Source organism: Podarcis filfolensis (assembly GCF_964270895.1).
Source record: "Podarcis filfolensis genome assembly, chromosome: 18".
Lineage (NCBI taxonomy): Eukaryota > Metazoa > Chordata > Lepidosauria > Squamata > Lacertidae > Podarcis > Podarcis filfolensis.
In genome coordinates this window covers 11,534,829-11,554,861 of record NC_139622.1, presented here as the reverse complement: position 1 = coordinate 11,554,861, position 20,033 = coordinate 11,534,829, and the positions used below count along the sequence as shown (strand labels likewise).

General features: G+C 48.9%; 1 protein-coding gene across 10 annotated transcripts in view; it reads right to left on the bottom strand.

The window, feature by feature from the left end:
* TCF3 (transcription factor 3) overlaps window positions 1–18,246 on the bottom strand; it is a 90,091-nt gene extending 71,845 nt beyond the window's left edge. For 3 of the 10 annotated variants that reach the window (XM_083594548.1, XM_083594545.1, XM_083594549.1), the window contains exons 1-2: window positions 17,180–18,245; window positions 5,456–5,556 (exon numbers count right to left, since the gene is read on the bottom strand). In XM_083594548.1, the coding sequence (XP_083450674.1) occupies window positions 5,456–5,527 (72 nt within the window). In that variant the 5' untranslated portion in view covers window positions 5,528–5,556; window positions 17,180–18,245. Of the gene's footprint in view, window positions 1–5,455; window positions 5,557–17,179 lie in introns of all 10 variants that reach the window. The other 7 variants (XM_083594543.1, XM_083594547.1, XM_083594541.1 and 4 more) reach the window with 6 other exon arrangements.
* Between the last annotated feature and the right edge of the window lie 1,787 nt (window positions 18,247–20,033).

Sequence of the window (20,033 nt, the reverse complement as noted above, 5' to 3'; positions counted from 1 at the left end):
AGCAATATAAACAAGTTTTGGCCCCAGATCAATGAATAAGCCGATCTCTCCAACTCCAAACACACTTGCAGTCTTCCTGGTCAAAGTTTTGCAGGAAAGATCTGTGAAAATATGCATCTTTGATTTGTTCCTCTTCTGTACTTTCTATCCAACGCTGGGAAGATCTGGGAAGAGGAATGATTTGTTGTTGTTGTTGAGTCGTTTAGTCGTGTCCGCCTCTTCGTGACCCATGGACCAGAGCACGCCAGACACTCCTGTCTTCCACTGCCTCCCGCAGTTTGGTCAAACTCATGCTGGTAGCTTCGAGAACACTGTCCCACCATCTCGTCCTCTGCCGTCCCCTTCTCCTTGTGCCCTCCATCTTTCCCAACATCAGGGTCTTTTCCAGGGAGTCTTCTCTTCTCATGAGGTGGCCAAAGTCTTGGAGCCTCAGCTTCAGGATCTGTCCTTCCAGTGAGCACCCAGGGCTGATTTCCTTCAGAATGGAGAGGTTTGATCTTCTTGCAGTCCATGGGACTCTCAAGAGTCTCCTCCAGCACCAGAATTCAAAAGCATCCATTCTTCGGCAATCAGCCTTCTTGATGGTCCAGCTCTCACTTCCATACATCACTACTGGGAAAACCAGAGCTTGAACTAGACGGACCTTTGTTGGCAAGGTGATGTCTCTGCTTTTTAAGATGCTGTTTAGGTTTGTCATTGCTATTTAAACAATGCACGTGCACCTGAATCACAATGTTGTCTGTGCAAATTAAGCCTGTGCGAATTTCTAAAAAATAAAGAGCAGGCAGTCTTCTCCAACTTGGTGGGTACCATGATGTTGTGGGGCTAAAAAGGAGATTTTGTCCATCCCTCAGATACGGCACAGGTTATCAGCAAACAGGTGGTTTGCATGGGAAATTACTGTGGACTAGAAACTTTAGCAGACTGCGTAGGCAAGTAGAAGAAGAAGGAGAGGAGGAGTTTGGATTTGATATCCCGCCTTTCACTCCCTTTAAGGAGTCTCAAAGCGGCTAACATTCTCCTTTCCCTTCCTCCCCCACAACAAACACTCTGTGAGGTGAGTGAGGCTGAGAGACTTCAGAGAAGTGTGACTGGCCCAAGGTCACCCAGCAGCTGCAGGTGGAGGAGCGGAGACGCGAACCCAGTTTCCCAGATTACAAGACTACCGCTCTTAACCACTACACCACACTAGCCGAGTTATGGCTCCAAGGACCATTCATAGCGATTCTTTCTGCTTAAATAATTTTTATTGAGGTTTATAGAGAAAAATATACGAAAGTTACTTTCTTTTCTCTCTTTTTTTAACCAAACCAGGACTTTTATATAGATACCATAAAAAACGCAAAAAGGGGCATAGGGAAGGAAAGAATAGAAAAGAGGTTAAAAGAGAAAGAAAACTAAGATTCAAAAAGTTCCCAAAACAGAAATTCAAGCTCCCAGGAAAATATTTCAGGTCCTTCTCTAAGGGGACATTTTCCTATGCACATATTGATCCACCTATTTAATTTACAGAGCTGCCCCATCACAGGAAGACTCTATCTAGGAAGACAGTGGGGTGCAGTGGTTAGAGGGTCAGACTAGGACCTGGGAGATCAGGGTTCGAATCCCCTCTCCACCAGGAAGCTCGCTGGGTGACCTTGGAGTCTAGTCGCAAACTCTTGGCCTAACTCACAGGGTCATTGTAGGGGGTAACTGGGGGGGGGGCAAACCATGGACTCCTTGGAGGAAAAGGTGAATGCAATGAATAAACTCACACCAGTCGCAAAATGCATTGGAGCACCAAGAAAGTTGCCCCTATGAAGCATCTCTAGGTTCAGAACGCTGAGGACTAGCGCCTTGCTCAGTTTGTAGGAAAGGAGCTTGTTGTTTTGCATGCCGAAGATCCTGGGTTCTTGCCTCAAAACCTTGCCTCAAAACCTGTTGCGTAGGGTTGCCAAATGCCAAAAAACGAAAACCCGGCCGCAAACGTCGTTGAGCTTAGGGGGGTTTCTTTGCAAAAGAAAAATGAAGTTTCTGAGTTATTTTTTTAAAGGAAATTTGCCACAATCTAGACTTCCAACTTTTATATGCCTGTTGTCTTTGTCCATGGAGTTTTCTTGGCAGGGATACTGGAGTGGCTTGCTGGTTCCTCCTCCAGGTGGATCACGTTTGGTCAAAACTCTCCTCTATGACCTGTCCATCTTGGGTGGCCCTGCACGGCATAGCTCATAGCTTCTCTGAGTTATTCAAGCCCCTTCGCCACAGCAAGGCAGTGATCCATGAAAGTGAGAGCTGGACCATCAAGAAGGCTGATCGCCGAAGAATGGATGCTTTTGAATTCTGGTGCTGGAGGAGACTCTTGAAAGCCCCATGGACTGCAAGAAGATCAAACATCTCCATTCGGAAGGAAATCAGCCCTGAGTGCTCACTGGAAGGACAGATCCTGAAGCTGAGGCTCCAAGACTTTGGCCACCTCATGAGAAGAGAAGACTCCCTGGAAAAGACCCTGATGTTGGGAAAGATGGAGGGCGCAAGGAGAAGGGGACGACAGAGGGCGAGATGGTGGGACAGTGTTCTCGAATCTACCAGCATGAGTTTGACCAAACTGCGGGAGGCAATGGAAGACAGGAGGGCCTGGCGTGCTCTGGTCCAGGGGGTCACCAAGAGTTGGACACGACTAAACAGCTAAACAAGACTTCCAACATTGGATTTTCACAGACCTTTCAGCACTTTCTGCCCAGACACTGCTTCCGGGAACTGCAGTGTTCCGGCTACGTCCAGGAAATTCCAGATATAGTCAGTGCAAGAAATACTGCACTAGATGGACTTCCTATGTTCTGGCTTAAGATCAATTCCACCTGTGGCGCTTGAAAGCGTCATAACCAGGCCAGGCTTTTAAGAAAGCAGAGATATTCCCTGCAATTCAAGGGTTGCAAAACCGCGCCTTTAAATTTCCACTACACCGCCACCTTAAAATGCAGACAACCTCCGTTCTGAATCTTTTTACGCAGCGTCAGAAAAAGAAACAGATTTGTGAACGTGCAAAGGAAACGAATTCAACAACAGAAGGCAGGAGTTCCCTTAAGTTTCTCCCTCCCTCCCTCTCTCTCTAATTTCCCATGCAGTGTGGAAAAACCACCTCTAATGCATGCAGCGCTAGAGGACTACAGCTCCCATGATGCAGTGCGCTGAAACAACAACACATACACAGAGAGAGCTGGCGCAGAAATACGAAAAGAGCCAGCTGAAATCCCAAATCTACAATACTATGCATCTAGGTAAAGGGAGCCCTGACCATTAGGTCCAGTCGTGACCAACTCTGGGGTTGCGGCGCTCATCTCGCTTTACTGGCCGAGGGAGCCGGCGTACAGCTTCCGGGTCATGTGGCCAGCAGGACTAAGCCGCTTCTGGCGAACCAGCGCACGGAAACGCAGTTTACCTTCCTGCTGCAGCGGTACCTATTTATCTCCTTGCACTTTGACGTGCTTTCAAACTGCTAGGTGGGCAGGAACAGGGACCGAGCAATGGGAGCTCACCCTGTCGCGGGGATTCAAACCATGACCTTCTGATTGGCAAGTCCTAGGCTCTGTGGTTTAACCCACAGAGCGTCCCTCTATGCACCTCAGGCACCGAATTTCGAGAAACCGTGTTAATATGATGTGCAGAATTTAGCAACCCAGGTGACCCCTTGCCTGACCAAATGGACCAGAGAAGAGAAAAGAGACCGACGCTGTCAGCTGTCACTCTCTGGGTTGAGTTTTATCTCTCTCCGTGACGTGGCGCCTCTCTCTGGCCTCCTTCCAAGGCTCCTTATCTTAAAAAGTCAAGACCACACGCCCTTCCAAGGCGTGACACAACGCTCTCCTCTGACCGCACGTCGCCCGCCGAAAGTCTGCCTCCGTTCGGCTTCCCTCAATAAAATGAGCAGGAGGAGCCCGAGAAATGGGAGAATGCGTCTTCTTTTAGGAGGCATTCCTACTTGAGAAAGGAGACAGCTACCCCATATCTAAAGCCCACTTGATCATCACCTCCTTGACCTGTTTGTCTTTGACCTCCCCCTCCAATAATGTATCATACATTTTGGATATTACCTTAGTTTTGTTTGGTAATAACACTTTTTCTAATAATGAAGGTTCGTTTGAGAAACCTTCTTTCTTATCTGACCTGAACACTTCATGCAATTGATGGTACTGGATCCAACCCATCAGATGTCGTTTAATTTCCTCATAATCTTTAATTACCAATTTATTCTCTTTTTCCTTAGTCAGACCTTTTTTCCTTAATCAGATGTATATATGTGGCCCATTCTAATTCCATATTTTTCTTTTTTATTGTAATTGCTTCTAGAGGTGATGCCCACCATGGTGTTTTCGGTTCTAAAAGTGAACCCTGACTATTAGGTCCAGTCGTGACCGACTCTGGGGTTGCGCGCTCATCTCGCTCTATAGGCCGAGGGAGCTGGCGTTTGTCCGCAGACAGCTTCCGGGTCATGTGGCCAGCATGACTAAGCTGCTTCTGGCGAACCAGAGCAGCACACGGAATCGCTGTTTACCTTCCCGCTGGAGCGGTACCTATTTATCTACTTGCGCTGGCATGCTTTCGAACTGCTAGGTTGGCAGGAGCAGGGACCGAGCAACGGGGAACTCACCCCATCACGGGGATTCGAACCGCCGACCTTCCGATCGGCAAGTCCTAGGCTCTGTGGTTTAAGCCACAGCGCCACCCGTGTCCCGTTTTCGGTTCTAGGAGATCCTTATATTTTATGCATGTTTTATATGATGATTATAAAGAGGAAGGAGAAAGGAGTAAGCGTCTGCCATGGATGCTTTAGCTAAGATTCCCGATTACTTCCTTCCTTCCTTCCTTCCTTCCTTCCTTCCTTCCTTCCCTCCTTCCTTCCTTCCTTCCTTCTCCTTCTCTCTCTCTCTCTCTCTCTCCCCCCTTCCTTCCTTCCTTCCTTCCTCCTCTCTCTCTCTCTCTCTCTCTCTCTCTCTCTCTCTCTCTCTCCTTCCTTCCCTCCCACCCTCCTTCCTTCTCTCTCTCTCCTTCCTTCCTTCCTTCCTTTCTTCCTTCCTTCCTTCCTTCCTTCCTTCTTTCCCTCTCTCTCGCTCTCCTTCCTTCCTTCCTTCCTTCCTTCCTTCCTTCCTTCTCTCTTCCTTTTCTTCTTATTCCTCCTCTCTCTTTCTCTCCTTCCTTCCATCTCTCTCTCTCTCTCTCTCCCTCCTTCCCCTACTCCGCCCCCACCCTCTCCAAGTCTTCACAACAAGGAGACCGTAGCAATTACACGTCCCCCTTGATACTGCGACGAGGAACAAACAAGTTGGTACCCAGAACCGCTCGCCTCCTTGTGAGTTGCCTCCGTCCGACTCCCTCACTCCAACACACCCAATCCAGCGCAATGCCACTGCTCCCTCCCCTCGTGTTGACATGTGTGTAAAACCCCCGCAAAAAGACAAATAACTAGAGTCTCACTTACCATACTGAAATCCAAGAGGTCACTCAGCTCCTTGTCGGTCCCGGCTGCGGCCATTCTCTGCTGCTGGTTCATATTCCCCCCAGATTCAAACGTAGTCCGTCCTTTTTATTATAATTATTCCACACCGACAAAAAGGAGGAGGGGAGGAAGGGATGGGAACAGAGAGGAGAGGAGGGAGAGAAAGAAAAAGAGATTTGTTAATTTTTTAAATTTAAAATAATATTTGTGAAACGGAGGAACAAAACCACCCAGAAATAAACATTTCATTTTGCAATACTATCTCCTTGTGTAGGAATCTCCTTTCAAATCCAGAAGTGAGTTATTGAATGGAGAATGGAGGATCGGAGAGGAAATCGGCGGGTGCAAATTCACCCCCACAAACACTTTGATTTATTTTTTCCCAAATGTTCCACCCCCGATTTCTGGGCTAGACGGACTGTGAGGTGACGTCCATAGTTCTTCCCCCCCCCAAAAAAATTTTTTTTAATCGTTTTCTCTTCTAACACACAGACAAAAACACAAAAGAAAAACATTACATTTGACACAACATAAAAACAATAAAAACACACAAAATAAAAGAAGATTTCTTTTCTTCTTATTCCCCGGTGTATTTACATTGCTGAAAGACTTCCTCGACACCCTCCAATCTGGATTTCATCATATCGCATATTTAGCAGTTCCCAATTTCATATTTATAACATCAGTATCTGGCAATGTCCACAGTTTTTGCAGGGGTGGGTGGCGAACATGTGAAATGAAAACAGGATTTTTATTTTTGCAGGAACGGAAGGGAGTGGGAAATAGAGGACTTCTATCCTGGGTACCTTTCAAGGCTCTACATCAAATGCCTTTGGCCAACCTTGGAAAACCGATAAACAACCACTACTCAAGAGAGAAGTAAAGGTAAAGGGACCCCTGACCATTAGGTCCAGTTGTGGGCGACTCTGGGGTTGCGGCGCTCATCTCGCTTTACTGGCCGAGGGAGCCGGCGTACAGCTTCCGGGTCATGTGGCCAGCAGGACTAAGCCGCTTCTGGCGAACCAGAGCAGCGCACGCAAACGCCGTTTACCTTCCCGCCGGAGTGGTACCTATTTATCTACTTGCACTTTGACGTGCTTTCAAACTGCTAGGTTGGCAGGAGCAGGGACCGAGCAACGGGAGCTCACCCCGTCCATCGCGGGGATTCGAACCGCCGACCTTCCAATCAGCAAGCACAGGAGGCTCAGTGATTTAGACCACAACTAGACTAAAGGTAAAGGTAAAGGGACCCCTGACTGTTCAAATCCCAAATCTACAATACTATGCATCTAGGTAAAGGGAGCCCTGACCATTACGTCCAGTCGCGGACGACTCTGGGGTTGCGGAGCTCATCTCGCTTTACTGGCCGAGGGAGCCGGCGTACAGCTTCCGGGTCATGTGGCCAGCAGGACTAAGCCACTTGCACTTTGTTGTGCTTTTGAACTGCTAGGTTGGCAGAAGCAGGGACCGAACAACGGGAGCTCACCCCGTCATTGCGGGGATTCGAACCGCCGACCTTCCGATCGGCAAGTCCTAGGCTCTGTGGTTTAACCCACAGCACCACCCTCGTCCCTTACTCAAGAGGGAAAACAGCACGCAAATAGAGATGCTAAAGCCTTGGGAAGGGGGAGGTTTTCAGAAAAAGAAGGGGTAGGGCCAGTTTCCCCCCTCCATTTCTCCCCAAAATAGGCATGAGAACTGGGGGAGAGAACCACCCCACAAACCTTCACATAACCACGCACAAAGCTTATTCTTTTGACGACAGCAGATTGCTTTTCTCAAGTTTGTGCATTTGTGAGAGTGTTAGAAACCCAGATACCGTATTTTTCGCTCTATAAGACGTACCATGCCACAAGACGCACCTAGTTTTTGGAGGAGGAAAACAAGGAAAAAATATTCTGAATCTCAGAAGCCAGGACAGCAAGAGGGATCGCTGTGCAGCGAAAGCAGCAATCCCTCTTGCTGGTCTGGCTTCTGGGATAGCTGCGCAGCCTGCATTCGCTCCGTAAGACGCACACACATTTCCCCTTACTTTTTAGGAGGGAAAAAGTGAGTCTTATAGAGCAAAAAATACGGTATATAAGCTTGGCGCCAAACAGCTCCTTAAACCAGGGTTGCGGTTGCCAAAACGGAACCTAAGATGGCCCTAAAGTCCTATTTCACAAAGGATGGGCTGCCTGAGACGGATTCTCAGCTGAACATCTGGCTGGGAGTTTGGAGGACAACCTTGAACTGGGCTAAGAGGTCTGGGAGCTTAAAAGGAGGGAAGTCCCTTGATCCAAGGACAGTACGGGTATCTATTGGCCTCTTCCGACCTCTTTTTCTGAATGGGGACACGGACCATTCATAAGGTGGGAATATTCTTCCCAACGGTGAGCAAGGGGAAGCGAAGAAAAGAGACAAGAATTCGCTATAACGCCATTCGCTGCTCCAGCTCAGGCTGCACAAAAGTAGAATTTTGGTCTCTGAAATTCATTATATAGTAATAATAATAATAATAATAATAATAATAATAATAATTTATTATACCCCACCCATCTGGCTGGGTTTCCCCAGCCACTCTGGGCGGCTTCCAACAAAACACTAAAATACAATAACCTACTAAACATTAAAAGCTTCCCTAAACAGGGGTGCCTTCAGATGTCTTCTAAAAGTTGGGTAGTTATTTTTCTCTTTGACATCTGGTGGGAGGGCGTTCCACAGGGCGGGCACCACCACCGAGAAGGCCCTCTGCCTGGTTCCCTGTAACTTGGCTTCTCGCAGCGAGGGAACCGCCAGAAGGCCCTCGGGAGAGGGACCCCGGTGTCCGGGCTGAACAATGGAGGTGGAGACGCTCCTTCAGGTCTACTGGACCAAGGCCGTTCCATTCCAATGGTGCGGATAAAATATGGGAGATAGGATTCTACGGGGTGGGGTCTTAAGTGTCTAGATCCAAGGATCCCCCGATGGCAGAGACGTCAGGCGTCATCCTGGCACCCTGGCGTCTTCACACAGTCGCAAGTGGCCGAAAGCAAGGTGCAAAATGCGCCTGGCAAATTTCGAACACCGTGGAAGAGGTCACCCAGAGAAAATACACCTTGCAGATCTCCAACGCTGGCACGGACACTGGGAAAAGGTCACTGAGGGCACAGCGTTGGAGACCCCCCTGTTTTGGCTTCTAGGGTTGTCGGACTGACAGGTGGGCTCAAATCTCCAGGTGAGCAAGAGGGTCTTTAACAACGACAATAAAGGTATTAAGTATGTCCCACAGAGGAACTTACGGTCTTCAAACAAAAACATCCTGATGGTCCCGGGCCACAGAGAGGTTAGGCTGGCCTCAACCAGAGCCAGGGCTTTTTCGGCCGTGACTCCAATCTGGTGGAATGCTCTGTCACAAGAGACTAGGGCCCTACAGGACTTGACATCTTTCCGCAGGGCCTGCAAGACAGAGCTGTTCCACCAGGCCTTTGGCCAGGACACAGCCTGACTCCCTCCTTCGGCAATCTTCACAGAATTCTAGCCCAATGGTTGCCATCAATTTGATTTGAATTAATTTTATAATGAAATGATTTTAGAACGTTGTACTATTTTATTGTTGTTAGCTGCCCTGAGCTCGGCTTTGGCTGGGGAGGGCGGGATATAAATAAAATTTATTATTATTATTATTATTATTATTATTATTATTATTAGGACTGTGCCTGCAGCTTACAAGCTTCAGCGTGGCAGGAACAGGCCGCAAAGCATTGCATGGACTTTGAGATCGAGTGGCTGCCCCCCCGCTTCCCTTCTCCCAATTAACCTCCGTCTCCAAAGTTTAGTAGATGTAGGGCATAGCTGTCAAGCGTCCCGTATTTGGCGGGACAGTCCCTTATCCCAGCGCCATGTCCCGCTGCTGTCCCTTATTGATGATGTCCCTTAAATAAGCTACTGAAGGTAACGGGGCACTTTCTATGTCCAGCTGCCCTTTGTCAACAACAAATTATTGCTTTTTTGTGTTGAATATATGCTATATGGTAATTTATGGACCTAATAGGTATCTAAAGCCATTTGCACGCAACAAAATATGTATTTTATCAAAGTAATTGTTGATCCGTTATTTTGGCTGCTGATCCCTTATTTTCGAGGCTGTTGGTCCCTTATTTTCAAATTTGTAACTTGACAGCTATGATGTAGGGCTTGTTCCTTTTACACATATTTGCTCGAGAAAACCTACACCTAATTACAGAATCAGATAATCCTTTAATACCGTGCAAACCTTACCGGTGTCGGTAAGACCACCACCCCGCACAGGAATATTATAAATATATCTTCCCTGGAACACTTACGTCCAGGGGGAATGAGCTCTTAAAACTCTGATAATGGGTTGTTATCCAGAGCCGGTCCAACTCAGAATAGACCCATTAGAGAAAGAAAGGCATGGCTCCCTTGCTTTCAGTGGGTCTACTCAAGAGGAGAAATGAGTTGGCCACAGCCCAATACCCTATTGCAGGCACCCCCAAACTCGGCCCTCCAGATGTTTTTGGGACTACAACTCCCATCATCCCTAGCTAACCGGACTAGTGGTCAGGGATGATGGGATTTGTAGTCCCAAAACTTGGGGAATGAGCATAACTCAGTGGCTCCAAATGTAGGCAGTCCCAAATTCAATTCTCACCATCTCCATGTAGGGCAGGCGGGGTTGGGGGGAGGGAAGACTCGCACCCGAGACCCTGGAGAACTGCTGCCGGTCAGTGTAATAATAATAATAATAATAATTTATTATTTCTACCCCACCGACCTGGCTGGGTTTCCCCAGCCACTCTGGGCGGCTCCCAACAGAAGATCAAAAACACGATAAAACCAGTGAGCTTCAGGGCCAAGGGGAGATTTGAACCTGGGTCTCTCAGTTCCCAGTAGGACGCTCTCTAACCCCTAAACCATACTGGCTCTCTGATTTTCCCATCGGCCACTTTGGGCAGCTTCCAGTAGATATAAAAACAGAATAAAACTTCAGACATTAAAAGCTTCCCTAAACAGGGCTGCCTTCAGATGTCTTCTAAAAGTCAGATAGTGGTTTATTTCCTTGACATCTGGTGGGATGGCGTTCCACAGGGCGGGCGCCACCACCAAGAAGGCCCTCTGCCTGGTTCCCTGCAACCTCACTTCTTGCAGGGAGGGAACTGCCAAAAGGCCCTTGGGAGATGGACCCAGGTGTCCGGGCTGGAGACGCTCCTTCAGGTATACTGGGCCATTTAGGGCTTTCAAGGTCAGCACCAACACTTTGAATCAGGGGTCAGCAATCTTTTTCAGCAGGGGGCCAGTCCACTGCCCCTCAGACCTTTTGGGGGGCCAGACTATATTTTGGGAATAAAAATGAACGAATTCCTATGCCCCACAAATAACCCAGAGATGCATTTTAAACAAAAGCACACATTCTACTCATGTAAAAACACGTTGATTCCTGGACCGTCTGTGGGCCGGATTGAGAAGGCAATTGGGCCGGATCTGTCCCCCGGGCCTTAGTTTGCCTACCCATGTTTGAATGGTTCTCGGAAACGTCCTAGGAGCCAATGTAGGTCTTTCAGGACCGGTGTTATACGATGTAAACAGAATTGGCTGAGACAGCACTGAGCAAGGATCTGATTCAGTTTAAAGCAGTTTTCACTTTGGAAACAATGAGGACTAGAACTTTGTTTAATTTCAGGAAGAAGTGTCATGAGTACCTACTTTGAACGCTTAAGGTCCCGGGTTCTGACACCCCCCACAAGCATCTCTAGGTGGGGCGGAGAATGACCCTGGCCTGAAATTTCCCCAGGGAAGAGAATTCCTCTTCTCTTCTTAGAGAAAGGACAGGTCCATTCAGCGATAAAACTGCTGGCACCTTTGCAAAGCTAAGCAGGGCCCGGCATGGTTTGGAATTGGATGGGAGACCATGTCTTGAGACCCCTGGCATTGCAGCGGGCTGGGATAGATGTCCTTTGGAGTTCCCTTTCAACTCAGAGGTTCTCGGTTCTTATGAAACCTGTATCCCTTCAGATGTTGAAGGATTTCCTCAGCCACAGCCAGCAGGGCCAAAAGACAGGAGTCCAGAAATATCTCGAAGCCACCAGCCAAAAAACAGCAGCTTTTTCCCCAGCACAGAAGCTGCTCCAGCAACTTCTGGATCCGACCCTCCAAAGTTGCAATCAAGGTTTTTTAATCCTACGCTCCTTCGGTCCATAATGCACCCGCGGTTAAGGATCGCAGATCCACCAGTTTCAAGGGTCGGTACGGGAAAATAAAAATGGAATTGCGGTCATTTAGTCCATGGGTAGGCAAAGTAAGGCCCGGGGGCCGGATCTGGCCCAATCGCCTTCTGAATCTGGCCTGCGGATGGTCCGGGAATCAGCGGGTTTTTACATGAATAGAATGTGTCCTTTTATTTAAAATGCATCTCTGGGTTATTTGTGGGGCATAGGAATTCATTCATTATTATTTTTTCAAAATATAGCCCGGCCCCCAACAAGGTCTGAGGGGCAGTGGCCCGGCCCCCTGCTGAAAAAGTTTGCTGACCCCTGATTTAGTCCAAGCCCTTGGCAATGCAGGAAGCTTTTGCCCAACGTGGTCTTGCGATTGCAGGTTCGAGAACCAAACTCAGGGTCGTGCGACGGACAAAAGGAAACAGGTGCAGAACAAAACCGGCAGAACTCCCTGCCATTAGACGTCCATTTAATGCAAAAACAAAATAATAATGCATGGAGGGATATGCTTGTTTCTGAGAAAGGCCGGGGTGGCGTTGCAAGGAAATTGTACTTTGCACATGCTCTGTTGCCAGCAAACATTGCTGGATACACACACAGGAGAGGACTGGCTAACATCTCAGAGAATTACAGCAACAGGACCAGATCCCCAGATTTACCGTATTTTTTGCTCTATGAAACTCACTTTTTCCCTCCTAAAAAGTAAGGGGAAAGGTGTGTGTGTCTTATGGAGCGAATGCGGGCTGCGCAGCTATCCCAGAAGCCAGAACAGCAAGAGGGATTGCTGCTTTCACTGCGCAGCGATCCCTCTTGCTGTTCTGGCTTCTGAGATTCAGAATATTTTGTTTCTTGTTTTCCGCCTCCAAAAACTAGGTGCGTCTTGTGGTCTGGTGCATCTTATAGAGCGAAAAATACGATATTTGCTTTTCATTTGTTTTGGAAGAAAGCATATTTCCTCTTGACCACAATGGCCACACTAAAATGAGATAGCTGTCGGTTTCTACTCTGGCCTCCCCAAATGTGCTCGGTTGCTGCAAAGTGCAAAGTCAATTTGTCGTTCTTTGTGCGGTGCAGTGGTTAAGAGTGATGGACTAGGGACCTGGGAGAGCAGGGTTCGAATCCACACTCTGCCCCAAAGCTGATGAGGAGACCTTGTCTCGGCCAACGTCTCACAGGCTAACCTACCTCACAGGGTTGTCGTGAGCCTTGGTAAAAAGATGGGAGATAAATGTAATAATAATAAAAATGATGATGATGATTTAAAAGTAAAGGGACACCTGACCATTAGGTCCAGTCGTGACCGACTCTGGGGTTGCGGCGCTCATCTCGCTTTATTGGCCGAGGGAGCCAGCGTACAGCTTCCGGGTCATGTGGCGAACCAGAGCAGCGCACGGAAACGCCGTTTACCTTCCTGCCGGAGTGGTACCTATTTATCTACTTGCACTTCGACGTGCTTTCAAACTGCTAGGTTGGCAGGAGCAGGGACCGAGCAACGGGAGCTCACCCCGTCATTGCGGGGATTCGAACTGCCAACCTTCTGATCGGCGAGTCCTAGGCTCTGTGGTTTAACCCACAGCGCCACCCGCATCCCGACTTGCAAAGCCGCTAGTCCACATTAAACAGACATTTGAAGAGTGGAAGAATCGAATGCATGTTTACTCCGTGGGAAATCCCACTGGGTCCAGTGAGGGCTTACTCCCGTGTAAGCAGGCGCCGGAATGCAGCACAACACAACATCTCCCCTGTTTACCTGGTGCAGGATTAAGCCTTGTTAAATGCGGAGGCCTTACCTCTGAGTATGCAAACCAGCCATCATTTTTTAAAAAGACAAACAAACCAACCTGCTATTTAGATTGTTTGTGTGTCGTCGTCCCCAAACACAACCCAGCTTCTATTTTACATCACGTTTAAGAATTTAGAAAGGGTATCACCAAAAACCCCTGGCAATTTTTACGTTTTTCTTTACGCCGGACTTCCTCAGGCCGCATTTAAAACTGAGAAGCTAACTGGGGATTGGGGAGGGGGCAAAAAATAATAATGTGTTTTTTTAAAAAAAAATCTGTGCTCAAAAGCGATATATTCTTTGCTGATCCGGAGACCTGTGTGTGTTCCTGGGTTGGGAACACAAATTTACTAGCAGGTGGGTATGTGGGGGTTTGGGGGTTGGGAGAGAAAGAAGCAAGGTAAATATGTATCGAACCACACGCCCTTGGGGGGGTCGGTCAGGACACAGGGACCCGGGGGCTGTGCCACCCACAGAGAATTTCGCTTCCCCATCGAATGTTTCTACAGATATGGATATTGTTGCATGGGAGAAAAATGTAATGTCAATATTGACTGCTTCCTTGCATTCTGGGATGGTTTGGGGGGGGGGCGTCAAGCTGTGGGGAGGATTTATCCCACGCATACATTCCTCCACCCAGCGGGCAAAACCCCCAAACAGCTTATGCGTCTTGCCACCCTAAGGCGTTGCTGGAAATGTGTGGGATACCGGGGTTTTCGCCGGTCTGGGAAGGAGACTGGGGGTCCCAGGCCTTGGGGGGGTGTTCCCAGGCCTGCTCCTTCGCTCTCTGCAAACCCCACCCCCCACGTGAAAAAGGGCAAGGACGGAGCGAGACCCAAGGGCAAAAAATATGGGGGGACGACGACACAGGCAAGGCCCGATTCTGCTCTGCACCTGCCTCCGTAAAAAATAAAAATAAAAAAATTCGGTATACGGAAAGGCCACGCCTCCACACACAAAAATATTGTGGAATTAAAAGGGGGATTTCTACCTTCCCGGTGCACCGCCCCCCCCCAAAGAAAAAAACCTCCCTCTCCTATTGCACTTCAACCTGACTCAGTTCCTGAGCCTTCTCTTGCCAGGGCTGAGAGTTTTATGAGTTTAGGACAAAGAGTTTCTAGCCAGTCTCACCCAACCCTCCTCCTTTTTCGACTGCATCCCTCCCCCTTCTCCCTTCCTCCATCTCTCTCTCTCTCCCCCCCCCTTTCTTGTCCTCCAAAACCAATTCCCACAGCACCCACTTTTGTAATAATAATTTTTTTAAAAAACCCCCAGCAGGCAGGGTTGACAATACTTTGGAGCGCAATCGAAGCGTTTGACCCCCCAGTGCAATTTAACACACACTCTGGGAAAAAATGGGGTGGGGGCGAGGGAGTGGGGGGGGGAGAGAGAGGGGAAGGCATCGCACACAAAGCAGAAGAAGGGGGCAGGTCCGGCCTCGTGTGCACTCGCAAGAAAAGTTTGCAGAGAGGCACACACAAAGCTCCCTGCAGCTGCCATTCACACACAGAGAGAGCTTTTTACTAGGGGGGCGGGAATCTACAGACAGGCAGACCTTCCCCCCCCCAAAAAAATGAGTTTAATTCAGCAGGCAAGACACCTCTTTTGCATGCAAACAGCTGCTGCCTTGGACCCATCCAAAATAAAAATTCAAAATAATTGCAAGTGCCACCATTATGGTATTACAGTTCAGCCCACAGAGATAAATATGATCTATCCTATTTTTGCAAGCTACACACAGAGTTGCTAAATCAGAGGATTTACGGCGCAAACCTTGCTGGTGTCCGAAAGATCAGCACATATACAGAAATACCATAAATATGTCTTTCCACGTTTAAAACCCAGGAGTGTAGGCCTGTGGTGTAGGGGAAATGGCAACTCCATTAATATTACGTCGTAATTCCACATGCACACAGAAATATAAATATATCTTCCGACAGCAACTTGTGCAAAACAAGCGTCCAGGTTGTCTGCATAGACGAGGCAGAATGAAATGTATTTTTGGAAGAGTTTTTGGACTCCCTGGTTAAGACACAGACTAGCAGGAGGGACGGGAAATTTGCACACACAATGGGACTTCGGACAAAACTTAGGATGGTGTTGTGTTTGTGTGTGTGTGTGTATTTGGGAGGGAGGGAGGAGACAGAGAAAGGAAAACTGATGTCCACAAACAGGCCAAATCAACCCGAGACAATTGTTTCAGACAAGCAAACACGTGCAAAACCCCCCAAAAAACATTAAGCGGCCTTTTAAGAAAACAACCAATGGCCCAAACTTCCCTGAAGTCATTTCTTTTTGTCCAAAAACTCAGCCTTATTCGGGGAGCTCCTTCGTGAGATTAAGGGTTGTTTTGTGCCCAAAGAGCGATACGTTCTATGGCTTCATTTTGCTAACAATAAGGGGAGTTGTGGGGTGTAGGGGGGAAGACAGAGAATAAAATCCGTGGTGGAAAAAGGGGTATTAAATTTGGGGAGCCTGTCTGGGAAAGGCTGGCTTGTGAGAAGGTGGAGACTGGGAACCTGTAAAAGAGGAATAATCTGCCCATGTGGTAGAGGCCTACCTGGAAAAACACAAAACTCAAGCCATTCCTAATTCTTATTTACTGGATCTTTCAGGGTCAGCGGGCAGGCGTGGGATGGTGCACAGTGGCCAGCAGAAATTATGGGACGTCGAGCAAGAGGAATAAAAAATGGGGGATTAAAACAGGAGAGATTATGATGTAACTGTATACATTACTTTCCCGAACGCACCAGCCGAAAGTCCGGATAGGCAGAAGTATATATTCGAAGGGACTGTTAAAAAAACTCTCTGGAAGACAAACTCTGGATCACGACCACTTTGGGGAACAACTCTCTGGTTGCCCCAAACCTCCCCATCAAGCCATTTGCACAGGTAAATTTGTGGGGGAAAGTTTGAGGCCAGGGAACTGTACAATTGTACAGTTTGATATAATCTGATACAGTTTGATATACCGTAGGTGGTTGTTAATGGGGTGAATTGGGTGTGAAATTCGGGGTGTCCCCCCCACATACACCTCAAGGAAAAATAAACTCCTGGAATTCAAAAGCTGCTAGTGTAACCGGTTCAAAAAATATAAGACAACAACAACAACACAACACACACAGACAGAGCCAACAAGCACAATGTGGCCTGACTCTATTCCTTAAGTCCACGAGGCAGGAAAATGGGGAGGCTGGACCCCCCCCCCACAAAAAACCCCCAGAACTTTCAAATAGTTCTAGATACAGTAGCAGTAGCAGCCCCCCCAAAATAACATTTAACTGGGAGGTGGAAAGAAGTCAGGGAGACCCCCTCTCTCTCGCCCCCCCTTGCTTCCACTAACTTCCCGCCCCATAAAGTTTAACACCACTTCCGGGGGGGGGAGAGGAGAGAGAGAGAGAAAGAAAGGGCAAGAGAGGGGGGAAGGAATCCCTCACAATTTTTAAAATAAAAAATAAATAAATTGCAGGGGGGGCGGCGATAGGGATGCGGGGTGGGGGTGGGGTGGGGAGAGTGGGGGGCCCCGAGGAAAGTCTCGCAGAAACGGCCAAGTTAAGTTTCCACCCCGGTGGGGTCTTTAAGTCTTGACCTGAGCGCGCCCCCCCCACCCGCCCCACACAAAATAGTTCCGAGGAGGAGGGGGAGGAGTCAAAAGTGAACATTCCCCCCCCAAAAAAATTTAAAGTAGCAGCCCTTCCCCCCTCTCTCCCCGTTCCTCCAGCTTACCTGCTCAGTTTGTGTCGAAATATGGGGGGCGCGGGTGGGGTGGGGGGCGTCCGCGTCACATCCACGGCTGGCTCGCGTTGATCCCCGGGGCGCAGCCGGGGTGCGCGCGCCCCGGTCCCTCTCCTAAACCTTCCTATTGTTCTCCCGGCGGCGGCTGTGGCAAGGCTTGGCGGAGGCGGCGTTTCCAAAACCCCCCCTCCCTCCCCACCTCTTTTTTTTTAATAACAATGTAATAATAATTTTTTTAAAAAAGAGAGAGAGATACAGAGAGGCGAAGGGAAATGGCTACAATGTAGCAAAGAAAGCAAAACAGGGAAGGGAGCAAGGAATTAAAAAAGGAGAGAGGGAGGGGGGAAAGAAGAGGGAGGGAAGGAAGGAAGGAAGGAAGGGGAAAGAGATTAAAAGGAGGAGAGAGGACGGGAAGGTTCGGGGTTCCGCGCGCGCCCCGTCCCGGCGCCCGGATTGGCCGCGCCGAGCGTTCGATCGGATGTTTGGCCCGCGCCGAACGTTCGATCGGATGTGCCGAGCGTTCGATCGGATGTGCGAGCGTTCGATCGCTTTGATGTGCCCTCGCCGACGTTCCACTCGCTTCCCGGCGGCCGCGGGGGAGGGAAGGAAGGAAGGAGGGAAGGAGGGAGGGAAGGGGGGGGGGTGGGAAGGAAAGTAAAAGTGCCTCTCCTGGGTTTTTTCCCCCTCCCCTCTTTTCTTTCCTCTCTTTTTTTCCTCCCCCCCTTTTCTCTCTCTCTCTCTCTCTCTCTCTTTTCCTCTCCCCCCTTTTTTTCTCTTTCTTTCTTTCCTCCGGCTCCCCCCTTCTTTTTAGGGTTTGATCCGCTGGCTCATCGTTGCAAGAGCCTTTTCGCTTCGCTTCTCTCTCTCTCTCTCTCTCTCTCCGTGGGTTTCTGTTTCTCTGCCCCCCCTCCCTCCCTCCCCCGCGGCTCGCTCGCTCGCTCGCTCGCTGGGGCACGCAAAGGCGGACGGGCGCCCCCTTCTCCCCCTGTGCTTACACACGCATCCACACACACACACACACGCGTCAAGGCCTGCCTTCCCCGACGTATCCTTCCGCCGCATCAACCACCATTACGACCAGCTGCACAAGTTTGAAAAAAATAAATAAATAAATTACAAAAATTAATAAATAAATGGACGGGGTGGGGAGGGAAGGAAGGAGTTGGGATGGCTGGCTCTGCCCACGAGGCTCCGTCCCTCCCGTCCGCCGCCCCCTCCTCTCGCCAGCTCCCAAATACTTAGCAAGAGAGAGGAGAGAAATTCGGATTTTTCAGCACTGTGATTTAAAAGGGCTATCTCCCCAGAATAGGGTCTCTAGCAGGGAGCGCAAGCTTTTTCCTCCCCTTTAAGAAAAAACACACACACACTTTTCCCCCAGCAGATCCAAATGTATTTATTTTAATTTTTTTTAGGTGTGTGGGGGCCCGTGGAAGAGATGGAAGCGGTCGATTAAATGGCTGCCCTCGTGTGTGTGGGTTTTTTTGTTTTTAAAGGGGACGCAGAGCTGAGGGCCGTTGGTCCGACGCTCACCGCCCCCCCGCATGCCAAAAGCACACTTGCAACTCTTCTTCCATAGGCAAATGGAGGGGGGGGTGGCAAGGCGTTCAAAATAACTGGTCACCCCCCTCCAGTTTAATAGAAGATCCAGCAATTTTAAGGCTCTCCCCATATTAAGAACTATATATATATATATATAGTTTCCTCCATGCTCTAAAGTGAGAGGGAGGGGCGAGAGTAACGGCCCCCCCCCCCGGATTTTAACCTTCACACTCCAGGGTCAAAGGCCACCCGCTCTCCATGGCAGCCCCAAAGAAGTTCTGGAAGACCCCCAACTTTAGGTAGTGTCCCCTCCCTCGCAACACATACACAAACCACCACAAAATAGCCCCCATTACGCAGACCTACGAGTACCTCCTGTTTCCACCCTAAAACTCTAGGGCACCCCATCAGATCAGGGGTCCCCAAAACTGCACAGAACTGGCAGAGGTTGAGTTAGGGTCCTTTGGGAATCCCACAAAGCAGAACCTCCTAACTGATCTCCCACACACCCCTCGAGTCGCCCTGCTCCTGTGTTCTGCACTCCCTGATCCCCACTGCTTGTGCTCCCCGGGGCCCCCCAAAAGTGGACTTGGGCATTTGGTGGTGACTCACAGGGCCCCACAGAACAGATCACCCGTTGCAATGTTCCTGCCATCCCTGAGACCCACATCGCAAGGCCTCCAACATTTCTCTGATGAAATTAAGGCGTCCTATTCCATCCCCTCCAATGTTTCTCCCCTAAAAATAGGGACGTCCTATTCCATCCCCTCCAACGTTTCTCTAATGAAATTAGGGACGTCTAAGGAAAAGCGGGGCATTCTGGGATAAAATCAGAAACCAGGTGGCTGGAGAAATCCAGTTTAATGAGTGAGGTATGATTAACAAAATTATTATTAATATCGTGGAACAAGGCGCCCCTGAGACCTGTATATATAAGACGGTATATAAATTCAATCAATCAAAATAAAATAAAATACCCAAGTGTAGGCCCACTGGAATTAAGGTATGACTTTGTTCTACGGCCCTCAATTTAGGTTTAGGAACTTAGGTCTACGACTAAACCTTCAAAGGACTTTTCTGATCATTAGAGCTGTTCCATCCATAGCTGCCAACAAAGGTCCTTCTAGTTCAAGCTCTGGTTTTCCCAGTAGTGATGTATGGAAGTGAGAGCTGGACCATCAAGAAGGCTGATGGCCAAAGAATGGATGCTTTTGAATTGTGGTGCTGGAGGAGACTCTGGAGAGTCCCATGGACTGCAAGAAGATCCAACCTCTCCATTCTGAAGGAAATCAGCCCTGAGTGCTCA